This window comes from Aquarana catesbeiana, linkage group LG01, assembly GCF_042186555.1.
Source record: "Aquarana catesbeiana isolate 2022-GZ linkage group LG01, ASM4218655v1, whole genome shotgun sequence".
In the NCBI taxonomy this organism is placed as follows: domain Eukaryota; kingdom Metazoa; phylum Chordata; class Amphibia; order Anura; family Ranidae; genus Aquarana; species Aquarana catesbeiana.
Window position 1 is genome coordinate 455,553,710 of NC_133324.1, and position 16,706 is coordinate 455,570,415.

Consider the following 16,706-nt stretch of genomic DNA (forward strand, 5'->3'; position numbering starts at 1 on the left):
ACAGACTGGGGGAGGAGACATATCACTGTTACTACTTAGTAGGAATAAACAATATGTCTCGTCTGCCCTGAAAGAACAGGGATTTGTGTGTTTACGCACACAAATCCCCGTTCTAGCTCTCATTCCCGCAATCCTGGGTGGCCAGCGGCGTTCCGCGCACACGCCTCTAGCAGCTCTAAAAGGGGATGGTGTGCCTATACGGCAATTCCCGGGAACATGCCACTTTGCCGACGTATATGGGCATGAGCCGGTCGGCAAGTGGTTAATAGTGAACATTTTGTCAGGATCAGAGGCGTAAACAGGTTCTTGTCAAACAGTTCAGTGAATGTAAGTAAGTCCTCTTTACTTGTCAGCAAACATAAAAATAACAGGCTTTGTCTTCAAATTCAGCTCAAGCAAAACAGGTGAAGCGTCTCATGAGTACAATACACAGTCCAATATACTTAATATGATTCCCAGCATGTTCAGCTACAGCACACAGTGGGGGAGATTTACTAGAACTGGTGCACATAGAATCTGGTGCAGCTGTATGGATGAAACCTCATGCCAAATTTATCAATAAAAAATGGCGTGGAGTCCCCCCCCCCCCCCCATCCATACCAGGCCCTCTGGGTCTGGTATGGATCTTAAGAGGGAACCCCATGCCAAAATAAAAAAAACAGTGTGGGGACCCCCCAAAGACCATACCAGACCCTTATCCGGGCATGCAGCCCAGCAGGTCAGGAAAGGGGGGAGGAGTGAGAACTCCCCTACTCCTAAACCATACAGGCCACATGCCCTCAACATTTTCTGTTCAGCTGTTTAATAAGCAGAGCTGAAGGGGAAGTACCTGCCCTCCACAATGAACCCTGTCTTGAACCTGCCCCAAGCTGACTCTCCATAATCTAAAAATGTATTTTGTGCCTTAGCAGAACTCTAAGGCCCATTCACACTGTTAAAGTGTTACTAAACCCACAACAGTAAAATCAATCTGTATATGTAGTAAAGCATGCTTGTTATACTCACTGTGGAACCTAAAGGGTTAATGCTCCTCATTGTGTAAAAAGGTTGTTTGATCCTGTCTTCTCTGATCCTCCCCTTCTTCTTCAATTCCCAATCCATCTGCTGATAGCACAGAGCCCTAGAAGGCATTCTGCACATGCTCAGTTTGGTGTGTATTGCTGGAGAGTTTTTATTTTTGGGAGGGTGCACAGGTCCAATCGGCACTGTCCAGATAGAGGGTCAGGGGTCATCCAGCCATATAGGATACTCAGAGGAAAATGAAAACAACTCCTACAAGCTTTAACCAGCGCTCAGCCGAATACTGGTAGAAGTCATAAGACTTCTATATACTGCTGATAAGAAAAGGTATTTAGCAGTTTATAGATGCTTAAATAATTGCATTTCCATGTTCTGTGTGCTGTGGGAGACCAGATATAGTGAATGCAGGGTCCTAGGTTTAGTAACACGTTAAGGTCAGGTATGTTGTGTCAACACACATGCATTAGGCTGCATGTTAATGTGTGTTTCATCAAAAAAGCCCTTTAAGATGAATGGATTGGCAACATACCACAGTACACTAAAACAGACATGTATTATTTTATGCAATGCAGCACACCACAACACACAGTAGTATGTTACTGTGCATTGCACTTCTGTGCAGTTGCCATGGCAAGGTGTGTTCGGGTGCCATGAAGAATAAATGGCTCCACATCTCACCAGCATGTGTAGCACACATCACCCTGCATTGCAATAATGCATATTTTCCAACACCAGTGCCCTAAAAGATTTACCTTTTGTCTAGAAATCCTCCTGAAACAAAACAGTGCATTGTCCGGGCACTTCTGTTCCTTGAGTCTCATAGCTATATATCTGCAGTGTGAAATTACCTAAAGCACTGCTGCCTCTGACTGCTAATCTCATGATCTGGGGCGAGATCTATGATGTCTCTAGTGTGCTGCTCACTGTTCTCCTTACTGGAGAGGAAACTGTACCTAAGAAACTGCACTGAATACAACCGCCTGGGCCCTCCTACCCCTTCATCCTCACAACTGCTAATCTCATGATCTGAAGTGAGATCTATGTGCTGTGCTGCTCAATGTGCTTGATATAACTCTCTTGCTGTTTCTTAAATATTTCTACACCAGTCATGAAATCACCAGTCCTGCTCCTCTAATAAGATGACTGTCTCTATACAGAAACACAGTGCAGAACAAGGGATGGTAGGTCAGTAATAGAGAAAAGATGGGAAAGGCTGAATGTTGCCCATTGGTAATGATGGTGACTAGTCTTTTGGTCAGTGCTTGCAAACCTTTGGGGTGGGGGGGCATTGGTGCTCAGTAGGGGCTCACTAATCGTTTTATTCAATAAAATGCACACTCACATGTATACAAACAGTTTGCGTTTCAAAAGGAAAATCCCAAGATGGCTGCAGGCATCCATTGTGCTTATGCATAGGGTACTTGAGTACTGCTCGGACCTAGAAGAGGGGCACATACCCCGAAAGCTTGTCCTGAAAATTGTATATTAGTGCAAATAATAAAAAAATTATCACAGACAGTGCTCAATTGTTTGTCGCAAGCAGGGCTGCTGATAGTGGGGGGACCACCAGTCCTCTTGTATGGGGCCCGAGCACTCAGGGGGGCCCACAGAGGGAGGGGGATTAGTGACAGATGACAATTGTGTCTCTTTTCCTCCAGCAGCTGAAAGCTGCTCTCCTCCCCTCTCCCTGCTGCCAGCTTTTATCTGCTAAGAAAGAGACAGTCGTCCCTCAGTAATCCCCCTCCCTGTGTGGGCCCCCCTCCTCTCAGCACTGGCTCTAAGGTTAGCTCTACTCCTGAGTTTCTCTCTCTAACTTAGGCTCTTCTGGTTTGTGTTTCTCATTGAAGCTTACTGGCAGAAAAAAATGTAAACCTCTCCTAAACTTGTCTAAACTTTGTACAAACAATGAGGGTTATTTACAAGAGGCAAATCCACTTTGCACTGCAAGTGCAAACTACAAGTGCAAAGTGCACTTGAAATTGCACTGAAAGTGCACTTGGATCCGAGGGGGACATGCAAGGAAAATAAAAAAAAACAGCATTTTAGCTTGCACATGATTGGATGATAAAATCAGCAGAGCTTTCCCTCATTTCAGATCTACCCCTCAGATTTACAGCGACTACACTTCCAAGTGTACTTTCAGTGCAATTTCAAGTGCACTTTCGTAAATAACCCCCAATGTTCTATATGAGCGTTTTTTTCCCCTGCCAAGTGAACTGGAATTTTTTTTTAAGCCCAGTGTGCATGGAGCCTAACTTTGTTTCTCTCCTTCTGATCCTGGAGCCTGTATATTTTTTTCATCTCATCTTCATTTTTATTTATTAACTTAGATGTATCTTTTAGATTTAGCAGGAATTCTGTGAATTATGTTGTATTTGTGTCTGCTAATAGTTTTATTCTATTTTTTAGCAAAATTTAACTGCAATATGTTCTTGGGGGGGCCTGTCAGGTAGTCTGTACGGGGCCCCGTCAGGTAGCCCCGTGATTTCTATCAGCAGCCCTGGTCGCAAGTGCACTAATACGGCTTCAATCACCGCAAGTAAGATATTCAGTGACTTTGTGACTGCTTTATGACATATGGAGATTTTTGTGAGTAGTAAAATTATTTCAACACCAGTTTGTTGGTTGATTAGGATTACATATAAATCTACACTCAATTGATTTAAACAATCTGTTGTTGACTATGAATCAATACCACTAGTGACAATGTTATGAAATTTGGTGAGCTGGCACACAGAAAATATCAACTTGGTTAAAAGTATCATAAAGGTATATTTAACTTTTGCAGGCCAGTTGCTTTAACAACTGCTTTATATTTGTTACATGTTCACGTTCACATAGCATAACCCAAAGGGTTAGTTCACCTTTTAAAAAAAAAATTAAAAAGGTAAACTTATGCCGTGTACACACACGGTCGGACTTTTCAGCTACAAACAGACTTTCAACAAACTTTCAACTGACTTTTGGCGGACTTTTAACGGACTTTCTAACGACCGGACTTGCCTACACACGATCACACCAAAGTCCGACGGATTCGTACGTGATGACATACACTGGACTAAAATAAGGAAGTTTATAGCCAGTAGCTGCCCTAGCATCGGTTTTTGTCCGTCGGACTAGCATACAGACGAGCGGATTTCTGGGTCCGGCGGAGTTACGACATAAAGATTTGAAGCATGTTCCAAATCTAAAGTCCGTCAGATTTGCGACTGGAAAAGTCCGCTGAAGGTCCAGTGAAGTCCACACACGATCGGATTGTTCGCCAGATTTCGTCCGTCAGACAAGTCCGGTGGAAAAGTCTGACCGTGTATATGCTGCATAACACCCTCTACACTCCTGGCCCCAAATGATGAGCTGCCACTGCCCACATAGCCAGTGTAGTAGTCCAAGGATTTGAAATATCTGCCCCCCCCCCCTTCTTAATGTAGGGCTTCCAGGACAGATCAGGCGCTAACCAATCAGAATCGCTCTGATCTGTCCTAGAAGCCCTACCGAAAGAAGTAGGAGAAAAGTAGGGATTTCAAATCCCTGAACTGCTACACTGGCTGCGTGGGCACTGACAACTCCGGTTTCTATGGGTATCTAGAACAGTTCTTCTCAGAGGACTTAAAAAAAAAAAAAAAAAAAGGGAAAATCGTATCTATTGCAATGTTTACTGTTGTTTTACTTTGAGAATCAAATTGTAATTTTAACACTAAGAGCTTTTATTGGTGTGTCTTAGGGGTGTAAGGTTGTTGGATCTGCTGGCTCAGACGACAAGGTGAAATATTTGAAAGAAATCGGATTTGATGAAGCTTTCAACTACAAGACAGTGGGCTCTTTGGAGGAGGCACTGAAGAAGGCATCTCCAGAGGGATATGATTGTTACTTTGAGAATGTATGTTGGTTCTAAAAGACAGGGCAACTGAAAATATTAATTACTCTTCCCAGTTACTTAAATGTCAGTAAATGTATTTTGAGCGGTCTCTGCTTAGATCAATACTAGACAGCACTTCCATGATGAGGAATTGAGGTAGAAGCACAGCTTTTCAGTGGGGGGGGGACTATGCAGCTCCCAGCAGCCAAACAGCCAAGATTTACGTGTAACATGAACAGGCAAGTTTAAGACCTCATGCATATAGGGTTTAAAACTGCCTCTTTTACAGGCACTTGCCTGTAAAAGCACCTCTGGGAAATATAAACAACTTTCATGTTTTCCATATCCCATTTTCCTGCATTTAGGTGTTTTAGCTTTAAAGCAGGGTTGGATAAATTTAGGCAAGTTCTGCCCCTGCTTGTACATAATTATATTTTCTTTAAACACAGCTAAACTGAGTGCACCTAAACATAGTAAATTATCAGTGTGAATGTCCCCATTGATGCTCATCAATGTATTTTTATGTGTTTACAAATGTCCTCGAAATGCATATAAAACCAGGTTTGACAGTACCTTTGTGAATAAGGCAGTCACCTGGATGCTTCTGCTTTCAGTACTTTGAGACACCAACCAGGAACAAGTATGGAGATTAGAAGGTCACAGGACATATAGTTTAGATCAGTGACTTAAGCCTAGTACACAGGGGCCGAATGTCTGGCGACATCGACCGGTTCAATAAAAACCATCCGACATTCGGCCCGTGTGTATGGCAGCCGGTACAACGGATTGTTAGTACATCGACTCCGGCCAGAGCTGTCAGTTTTTTTTCCTTCAACCTGCTGGGTTGAAGGAAAAAACAACTCTTGGTGTGTACTAGGCTTTAGGAAGTACAGAAGCTACTGGACTGACAGACTATCCCGTGTTTTTAGGAGAGTTCAGAAATAGCAACCTCCATACTTAGTACAGATTTCCTTTAAATTCCTGGTGGAGAACAAAAATTAATGTGGTTACATAAGATGATACACCAAAAAAATCAAACATTTGTGGACATCTGTCTTTATGAACTTGTTGGACATCCCTTTTCCAAACCATGGATATTAGTATAGAGTTACTCCATCTTTCAGCTATAACAGCCTCAATTCTTCTAGGAGGGCTTTGCAAGCTACTGTAAAGTGCGTTTCTTTTCTCCTATTTCCTTGTGCATTTTACAGGAGATCAGGCATTGTGCTTCCTTAAAACAGTAATAACCCCCCCCCATGTATCATATTGCAGTTTATTTATTTTCACCTGTTGATCCAGCCAGTAATGTGTTAAATTTTAACCTCTTTTAGAAGATCAAGCTGTCCAGCAAAACTGGCAGTTTGATGTTTGAGACAAACCATTTAACATGGACAGGGGTGTTTACAATGGTCAGCTTTTGTTCATTTAAGTAAAAGCTTTATCCAAAAAGAAACAAAAACAAAAAAAACCCCAAACAAACTGTTGCTGTAACTCTTTAAATAATGTTAGCTTGAGTTCAGTTTTAGTTAGTCAAATTCATCTAAATCTGCTAGTCTAATGCCCCGTACACACGATTGGACATTCCGACAACAAAATCCATGGATTTTTTCCAACGGATGTTGGCTCAAATTTATCTTGCATACACACGTTCACACAAATCTTGTCAGAAATTCCGAACGTCAAGAACGCGGTGACCTACAACACTCACGACGAGCCAAGAAAAATGAAGTTCAATAGCCAGTGCGACTCTTCTGCTTGATTTTGAGCATGCGTGGCACTTTGTGCGTCAGAATTGTGTACACATGTTCGGAATTTACGCGAACGGATTTTGTTGTCAGAAAATTTGAGAACCAGATCTCAAATTTTGTGCGACGGAAATTCCGTCGTACGGAATTTACGGGGAATGTATGGGGCATTCCACTACCCTCTCCTCAGATTAACAATGCTACTGTCCAAAGGTGTCTTTGTTGCTCCTTCAGTGGGCTGGAGACACCGTAAATTGTGTTAATGTCCATGTAACCTAGTGAAAATAAAAAAAAAAAGCCTAAAAAAGAAAACACATGCAACTGAAAACATTTAATAAATGGTAAACCGCAATACATTATTTTTTGTTTTCAGGTTTAATAGCGCTGTAAGGACATATATCTTGTCAATGGTTGCTCAGTAAATGTATTTGCTTTCACACATGAATCTCTATTATTTGGTTGTGTATATGTAGGTTGGTGGATATTTTGCCGATGTGGCTTTACAACAAATGAGACTGTTTGGAAGGATTGCTGTTTGTGGAGCTATTGCGCTATACAATGATGAAGTTCCCCGAAAAGGTAAAGATAATGCAAGGGTATTTGTTACCCTTCTTTAGCACAAGAGGTGTGTTGCAGCTTTGATGTGTCAACAAACTTTAGATGCAAATGACTATTCTTAAAGCGGAGTTCCACCCAAAAATGGAACTTCCGCTTTAAGTACTGGTGACCCCCTGCCACATTTGGCATGTCATTTTTTTTTGGGGGGGGGGGGTACCCAGTTTTGACGGGCACCCAGCTCCCACTTCCTCTCCTGGCGCCGCGGCACTGGAAGAATGTTCACCTCTCCCCCCTCCCATCTTCAGGGACACGTCACAGGTCCCAGAAGATTGCCCAGCCATTCTCAAGGCCCACACACGGCTCGTGAAGCCACAACCGGGCGCCCACAGTTACAATGCCGGCTCCACGGAGAAGAGGGGGAGATGTGCGAGGCTTCGCGCGCCCGCATCGCTGGACTGTGGGACAGGTGAGTGTCTGTTTATTAAAAGTCAGCAGCTACACTTTTTGTAGCTGCTGACTTTTAAATGGGTGGAATTCTTTTTTAAGTAACCCATAGATGAGTATTTTTTTTTTTTATTTTGTTAAACCATCATTACATTCGTAATGTAACAAATTGAAATGTAGATGAAATTTTCGTTATTCGCAGATTCGGATGTATTTGAATTACCGAATCACAAAAGTAACGAATTTCAACTAATCTGAAATAAATTATAACAAAACAAATGATCTGAATTCTAATTCAAAAATGAATTTGAAAATGAATTTGAAATAGAAAAAATATTGCAATAAATACAGTAAAGTGAAATAAGATGATGATTCTTACTTAGGCTGCTTTATAGAATAGAAATAAATAGAAAATAATAGAACAGAATAAAATAGACTAGAAAATAAAAGAATAGAATAAAACAGATTAGAGTAGAAAATAAAGGAATAGAATAGAACAAACTGAATAGAATAGGAAATAACAGAAAAAAAAAGAATAGAATAAAACAGATTAGAAAATAAAATAAAAGAATAGATATAGACAAGATAGTTAATAATAATAGATAAGAATAAAATAGAATGGAATAGAATATTCCATATATATATATATATATATATATATATATATATATATATATATATATATATATATATATATATATATTTTCTATTCTAATGTATTCCATTTCTTTATTTTCTAGCCTATTTTTTTCTGTTCTATTCTGTTTTTTCTGTTATTTTCTATTATATTCTGTTCTGTTATACTCTATTCTATTCTTTTCGATTCTAATCTATAAAGCAGCCTAAGTAGGAATCATCATCTTATTTCACTTTTATACCTTGCTGTATTTATTGCAATATGTTTCGATTTTAATTTCAAATTCATTTTCAAATTCATAAAAAAATAACGAATATACGAAATGAACTTGAATACACAATATAAAATTCTGAAAACGAACCTAATTTAACATAACGAATATGAATAAACTAAATGATTTATCAAACAAATCTGAAACAAAACAAAACAAATGTTTCCGTCCTGCACATCTCTACTCGATTCCCCCATCCACCAGCTGAGCTATTGCATTCTGACAGAATACACTGACTAATGCCAGCGTCACTTATTGAGCGCTAAAAATACAACAGGGCAGTTGTACAGAAGTCGATTCCTATTGATCCGACTAAATGTCAATCCATATATGCCAGACTTTACTGAGTAAAGGGAGTGAAGAGATTGGAAATCTTATCTGATTTTACTCCTGGCATAAACCAGAGTGAAGACTGTCTGTGGGGAGTGATAATGCCTACAGACATGGGGAGTCATTCATATCATGCATGCCAGACTTTCTTATGTCTATGGGCAGCTAGAGCTATTTCCACAGTTTATGTCTTTTAACAATCTCACATCCAACAGTGCACACGTGTTCCCAATTCAACTCTCAGAGCAGCAGGGCAAGCTACCAGTGCCCACTGGTGAATATCAGTATAAATGAGTCCAGAATATCGAGAAAAATCTCCTTGTCAAACAGTCTGTTAAACCATCCAACAGATCTATATTTCCGCTACGATGTCCCAACCAGATTCACTGAATCATATTATAATAAATGGGTCCAATAAAGCTTTATCGCCTCACCCCACTGCTTCCTTGTCTTCTTATGTTTATATACCCTCATGTGTATTCCCCCCCCAAAAAAAACCTCATATACTGTATGTACAGGCTACCTGCATAAAACTACACTAAGGGGAAGATACAAGACCAGTCATCCTGCACTAGGACAGAGAACAGCAGTGACTGGTCTTTATTATAGGAAACTCCTAAAGGGAGGTCAAGTTTCACACTAGATTAATGCACAGATCTGGAAGAAATGCACAAAGCAAACCACGATTCAAGTAAGAATACACATTCATATTTAGACAACATTTGGTTATCCCCAGAGTTCAGCTTTAAAATAGCATGTTTGCCGGCCAGATCTATCCACATGCCAGATTGAAATTTAAATCTGATATCTGTACCTTTCTTGCAGGGGAATATGTCCACCTTCCACTAATTTTCAAACAATTGCGAATGGAGGGATTCACAGTTCAACGGTGGTTAAACAGATATGACGAGGGCCTCGAGAAACTAATGCAATGGGTTGTAGAGGTAATTTTCTTCCATACAAATGAGCATGTATACAAATACTAAACATTATATTTAGTCAAAACATTTTATTTTGTTTGTGATAGATTGGGAAAGGAGTATGCCTCTGTTGGGTTTTCGGTTGCTGGTTGTGTCACCACTGGTGAGATTTCCTTTCACGTTTTAGCAGAAAGGGAAGTGAGGTACAGTATCTCACAAAAGTGAGTACTCCCCTCACATTTTTGTAAATATTTTATTATATCTTTTCATATGACAACACTGAAGGAATGACACTTTGCTACAATGTAAAGTAGTGAGTGTCCAGCTTGTATAACAGTGTAAATTTGCTGTCCCCTCAAAATAACTCAACATACAGCCATAAATGTCTAAACCGCTGGCAACAAAAGTGAGTACACCCCTAAGTGAAAATGTCCAAATTGGGCCCAATTAGCCATTTTCCCTCCCCGATGTCATGTGACTCATTAGTGTTACAAGGGCTCAGGTGTGAATGGGGAGCAGATGTGTTAAATTTGCCATTATCGCTCTCACTCTCTCATACTGGTCACTGGAAGTTCAAAATGGCACCTCATGGCAAAAAACTCTCTGAGGATCTGAAAAAAAGAATTGTTGCTCTACATAAAGATGGCCTAGGCAATAGGAAGATTGGCAAGACCCTGAAACTGAGCTGCAGCACGGTGACCAAGACCATACAGCGGTTTAACAGGACAGGTTCAACTCAGAACAGGCCTCGCCATGGTTGACCAAAGAAGTTGAGTACACGTGCTCAGCATCATATCCAGAGCATGTCTTTGGGGAATAGATATGCTGCCAGCATTGCTGCAGAGGTTGAAGGGGTGGGGGGTCAGCCTGTCAGTGCTCAGACCATACGCTGCACACTGCATTGAATTGGTCTGCATGGCTTTCATCCCAGAAGGAAGCCTCGTCTAAAGATAATGCACAAGAGAGCCCGCAAACAGTTTGCTGAAGACAAGCAGGTTAAGGACATGAATTGCTGGAACCATGTCTTTTGCACTGATGAGACCAAGATAAACTTATCTGGTTCAGATGTTGTCAAGCGTGTGTGGTGGCAACCAGGTGAGGAGTACAAAGACAAGTGTGTCTTGCCTACAGTCAAGCATGGCGGTGGGAGTGTCATGGTCTGGGGCTGCATGAGTGCTGCCGGCACTGGGGAGCTGCAGTTCATTGAGGGAACCATGAATGCCAACATGTACTGTGACATACTGAAGCAGAGCATGATCCCCTCTCTTCAGAGACTGGGCCACAGGGCAGTATTCCAATATGATAACGACCCCAAACTCACCTCCAAGACGACCACTACCTTGCTAAAGAAGCTGAGGGTAAAGATGATGGACTGGCCAAGCATGTCTCCAGACCTAAACCCTATTGAGCATCTGTGGGGTATCCTCAAACGGAAGGTGGAGGAGCACGAGGTCTCTAGCATCCACCAGCTCTGTGATGTCATCATGGATGAGTGGAAGTGGACTCCAGTGGCAACCTGTGAAGCTCTGGTGAACGCCATGCCCAGGAGGGTTAAGGCAGGGTTAATGGTGGCCACACAAAATATTGACACTTCGGGTCCAATTTGGACATTTTCACTTAGGGGTGTACTCACTTTTGTTGCCAGAGGTTTAGACATTAATGGCTGTGTGTTGCGTTATTTTGAGGGGACAGCACATTTACACTGTTATACAAGCTGTACAGTCACTACTCTAGATTGTAGCAAAGTGTCATTTCTTAAGTGTTGTCACATGAAAAGATATAATTATTTACAAAAATGTGAGGGGTGTACTCACATTTGTGAGATATTGTAAAATCTTTCCAGCAGGGATACAGTAAGCACAAAAGCATTTTTCTGCAGAATAAAGAAGGGTTAGAACGTCTTGCAAAAGTGTATTTTGATGTCCATGCCTTAGTGGTATCTCCTCTCCTTACTTCTTGTTCTAATGTTACAGGAACAGGAAGTAAAGGAAATTGACCCCAAAGGGGTCACAGGCAATAACCAATACCGGAAATAAATGTTAACTCTTCCAAACCCTTTCAAAAATGTCAGAGTTAGACTTTAACTGTGACAAAATGTAGAAGTGGACCTGAACTCATAAAGTAAAGATTTGCTATGTTATACTGTAAGATAACATAGAAATCTAAATTGCGCCTAGGCAGTTACACTAAAAATTTACCTTTTGTCTTCAATTCCTCCTTTAAATAGCAGTGTGCTTCCTGTGCCTACTGCCTCATAGCTGTATATATGTATTGTAGAATTCGAAATCACTGCTGCCTCTGTCCGCTAGTTTCATGAGATTTGGTGATGTCAGTGTTGAGTTGTGTCAGTGTTCTCCTTGCTGGAGTGAAAGCTGCAGTGGAAAGATCTTCCTGCTTCTATTTCATTTGTTTTCTGAGCTTCTCATACTGCTGCTTGATTATTTCTCCATCAGTCACCAAACCAAAAACTATCAGGGGGGCAGCTTTAACATGAGAAACCAAAGTTCTTTCTCTATCAATGTGGCTGCCCCCACAAAGAGACACAACATGGTAAGTCAGTCCTGGGTAGGGTTGCCACTGTTCTGTCAATTTCTCCAACCCATCAGAAACTCCAACCATGTCACTTCCGGTTTCTTTAAAACCTTAGTAATTGGAGATTTTGATGAATTGGTGATTGGATACAACATCGGCAACTGAATAGAGTCCGGTACAGGAAGATTGAGCTATTTTGACAGCACAGCGGCTAACTAGGACAAAGTTGTCGTAGCCTCTGAGGTGGCCATTTTGTTGGCTAGTATCAGAGCAGAGTAAGAATCTCTGCTCATAATATCTGCACCGAACTCTATTCAGTTGCCGGTGTTATATCCAACCACCAATTGGTCAAAAACTCCAATTACTGCTGGTTTAAAGAAACTGGAAGTTAAGTGGTTTGAGTCTCTGACGGGTTGGAGAATTTGACAGAACACCACCTCATCCCTTTAAACCCGAACACATATGAATTACACAGGTTCTGAGGCTAATTTAATGCAGATAAGGCACCAAGTGAGTTTAATTACCACCTTAATAAGCCACAGAACTTGTGTAATTATTACTGTATGTGTTCGGTTTTAAAGGGATGAGGTGGCAACCCTAGTCCTTAGGAAAAGATTAGCTGAGGAGAGAACATAGGCAATGCTGGTGCCTAGTCCTTTGCCCTCTACTTGCCTTTCATTGGACACAGATTTCACAGTTCAGGTCCTCTATACAGTAGGGCTGCATTTGCTAAAATTGTAACCAACTCTGTAAGCACAAGATTAACAATACAATTATCTTCAAATAATCTGTTATCTTTGTTGAGTTCTTAACAGATTTACTCCAAAACCTTTCAAAATATTGTAAATTCTGCCCCATACTTTAAACTGGACAGTTCTACACTAAGGGGTCTACTCTATTTATAAATGTTTTCACTCAATATATCACACAGCTTTCGCCAGGACTGAATTCTTTCTAATTATATTCAATTGACAAAATGTGTGAATCTTAGGTGAAAATCATGTGAATCCTGTGATAAAAAGCCCCTCAGTTTTACAGGGTATTCCCACATTAATGCTAAAGCTTAGTTAGAACCACAGTGCAGCTGGAATGCACATGTCAGCATGTGTGTTAGCACAAAATATGAAAATGCATGTGTTGTGCGCTGCGGTGCTTCAATGCTGTTAGATCATTTTGTTCAATAAATTTGTATTATTTTCGACAAGCTGAATGATACATGGTAAAGGAAATAAATTGTCATGCTTACAGAAGCCAGCATAACATTGGAGAATAACATACTGTAATATGATATTACGTGTTGCAGTTAGACCTTAATGGCACCCGAATGCACCATGTCAACACATATTAATTTTAGCGCATCACAAAGCACAGTAACACACTACAGGGCATTGTGGTGCGCTGCCTTTAGAAAAAAAACAGTACATACACCTTTTTTGTTGCATTTTAGTGCACTAGGGAGTCCAATCAAATGAATGGCTTGCCCTATGCAAGGCACGTTAACACACTTCATGTTATTATTGCACCACAAAGGTGTGAGTGTAGACTAATGTGTAATTTCAGTTTTAGTGACATCATTGCAGGCTAAACACCAATATCCACTTCACCAAAATGACTTGCTTGATGGAACATTAGTATAAGATCTGCAGACCACACTGACTATTCTGTAAGAAAATGAATGATTGTAAGACGAAAAACTTGTTTCACTGTGACAGGTAATGTGTATTCAGGAGGTAAATAGTTGCTGTTCAGTTGAGTTCAGTGTTGCAACTAGGATTGCCACCTTTTCTGGGATAGGCTTCATGCACACTGGCCTACATTTACAGAGGCCACGGGAAAACGCAAAACACGGCAAAATTGTGGCATGTTTTTGCAGTAGTTTTGCCACGTTTTGCATTTTCCTGCAGCCGGCAGTCAAAACGTTCCTATCCTGAACTCGATTCTTCCGTGTTTAGGGGAGGAAGGTTGAAGCTCACCTAAACTCGGCAGCTTCTAAACTCTGCTAAAAACCTATGTGTACATTGACACATAAGGGTTGATTTACTAAAGTCAAATAGACTGTGCACTTTGCAAAGTGCAGTTGCACTCTGGAAGTGCAGTTACTCCAGAACTTAGAAAATAAGTTTACACTTCACTTTGCAAAGAATACCCAATCACCTGCAAGGAAAATTAAAAAAAAAAAACAGCATTTTTGCTTGCACATGATTGGTTGATAAAAGTCAGAAGAGCTTCTGCTCATCTACTAAACTCTGGAGCAACTGCTCTTGCACTTTTGCAAAGTGCACAGTCTATTTACCTTTAGTAAATCAGCCCCGTAGGTTTTTACGAAGTTGAGTTTAGAAGCTTTGGCAAAAAAAAACGCCAAAAGCTCCTAAACTCGAGTTTAGGAGCTGCCAGTATAGGTTAGTGCAATGTTTCTCAACTCCAGTCCTCAATGGTCCTTATGGTCTCGTTCCTTTTATTAACATTAGCAAAAAATCTATTTTTTACTGGCCATACTAGTAAAATATTGGCCAGGTGGCACACCTAGTTGTAGCAATGGTAAAATAAATAAACAAATCTCAGTTGCTATCAGTGATATACCGTATCCATCTATAGCCAACCAAGTGTGTGTCTGCGTATGCAGTGGATTGGACCAAAGTTACTGTGTATATTGAAGTGCTATAATAATTTAAAGAACAATTTATTTATTTATTTATTTTAATTTTTATTTATTAATGTATTAATACATTTTTATTTATTTTGTATTTAATTTATTTATACATTTATTTTTTAAAGCCTTACTCCAGCCAAAATATATTATTTAGTATTGGAGAGAGTGGTGAAATGTTGGCATGTCTGTCAAGTTTTTATTTCTGCTTATTACCCCCAGTGGGGAGATTTTGCTTTACATCCTGTCCCTGTAATACCATGACAAAAATGGGAGAAGTTGTCCCTGGAAGGCACACGTAGCAATAAAAACATTGGGGTTGATTTACTAAAGGAAAACAGACTGTGCACTTTGCAGCATGCAGTTGCAACTCTGCAAATGCAATTGCTCCAGAACATAGTAAATAAAGTAAACCTTCACTTTGCAAAGAGTACCCAATCATGTGCAAGGAAAAAAAAAACAGCATTTTTGCATATGATTGGATGACGGAAGCCAGCAGAGCTTCTGCTCATTTACTAAGCTCTGAAGCAACTGCTCTTGTAGTGTGCAACTGTATTTTAAAAAAAGTGCACAGTTTGCCTTTAGTAAATCAACCCCATTGTCCCTGTTTTTGTATATATAGTGGGAGATTGTTTACTCTGATAATTGTTTTTGATCATTAACATATTACATGTCTTACTTATACAAATCAGTACAACGGTGACTCATTTTTGGTTGTTTGTCATTTCACAGGGGAAGCTGAAGTACCATGAACACATCACTAAAGGCTTTGACAACATACCCTCTGCATTTATTGGAATGCTGAAAGGAGATAACATTGGCAAAGCAATAATTACAGCAAAGTAATGTCATTATGCATTGGCTGCGGAAAGTGACAAACACTGGTTTATGTTCAGCCACAGATGCTTTATGTATAATAGGGCCATTTTTAAAAAGGTCAGAATTGCTATTTTGCCACTTCATTTTCATTAGAAATATGGATTCTGCGCTTTTATAATATTATGTTCCTCTCTGTGCGGGGCTACGACCCCTTTTCTTTTGGAATTTTAACAACACCTGAGTTCTGAGTTCTTTCTTTGTACAATGAAAAAAAATTAATAAAATGTCTTTAAAAAAACAAAGAAAAAGAAATATGGACCCTAAAGTTTTGCCTGGTAAGAAAGGTCTGTACAAAAGTTAGAGTCTACAGACAGGTATATATATATATATATATATATATATATATATATATATATATATATATATATATATATAGTGTGTATGTGTGTATATATATATATATATATATATATTATATATAGATCAATCCTAATGTACTGACAGCCTATCTCATTTCTTGAGACTTGAAAATGTCAAATGTCAAATTTTGAAAACTGTACAAATATCCACTATATAACCCATGTTTGGAAAGTAGACAGCCCAATGTATTTAGAAAGAGGCATGGCAAGTTTTTTGAAGTTGTAATCTTTTGTCCTAATTTTTTGGAAAATGAAGAGATTAAAAAAAAAAGGTTTTTTTGCATACTGTCACCAGTGCTGTAAAGCATCATCATATAACTAGTTTGGTGGTGATCAGGGATACTGACTGGTGACAGTATGTAAAAAAAAAAATATATATATATATTTTTTTTTTAAAAGTTTATATTTTTTTATTATTTTATTTTACTTTTTTTACGATTGTTTACGTTTTTTTTTTACATAGTGTGACCAGGGCAGTACAGTGTTACCATAGTAACACTTTACTACT

The 16,706-nt window shown here is 39.7% G+C and overlaps 1 protein-coding gene across 1 annotated transcript in view; it reads left to right on the forward strand.

Moving 5' to 3' along the window:
• Window positions 1–16,091, forward strand: part of LOC141101742 (prostaglandin reductase 1-like) — a 34,612-nt gene extending 18,521 nt beyond the window's left edge. The window contains exons 6-9 of the mRNA XM_073591040.1: window positions 4,742–4,897; window positions 7,095–7,200; window positions 9,687–9,805; window positions 15,693–16,091. Of these exons, the coding sequence (XP_073447141.1) occupies window positions 4,742–4,897; window positions 7,095–7,200; window positions 9,687–9,805; window positions 15,693–15,806 (495 nt within the window). The 3' untranslated portion in view covers window positions 15,807–16,091. The remainder of the gene's footprint in view (window positions 1–4,741; window positions 4,898–7,094; window positions 7,201–9,686; window positions 9,806–15,692) is intronic.
• Window positions 16,092–16,706: the final 615 nt, after the last annotated feature.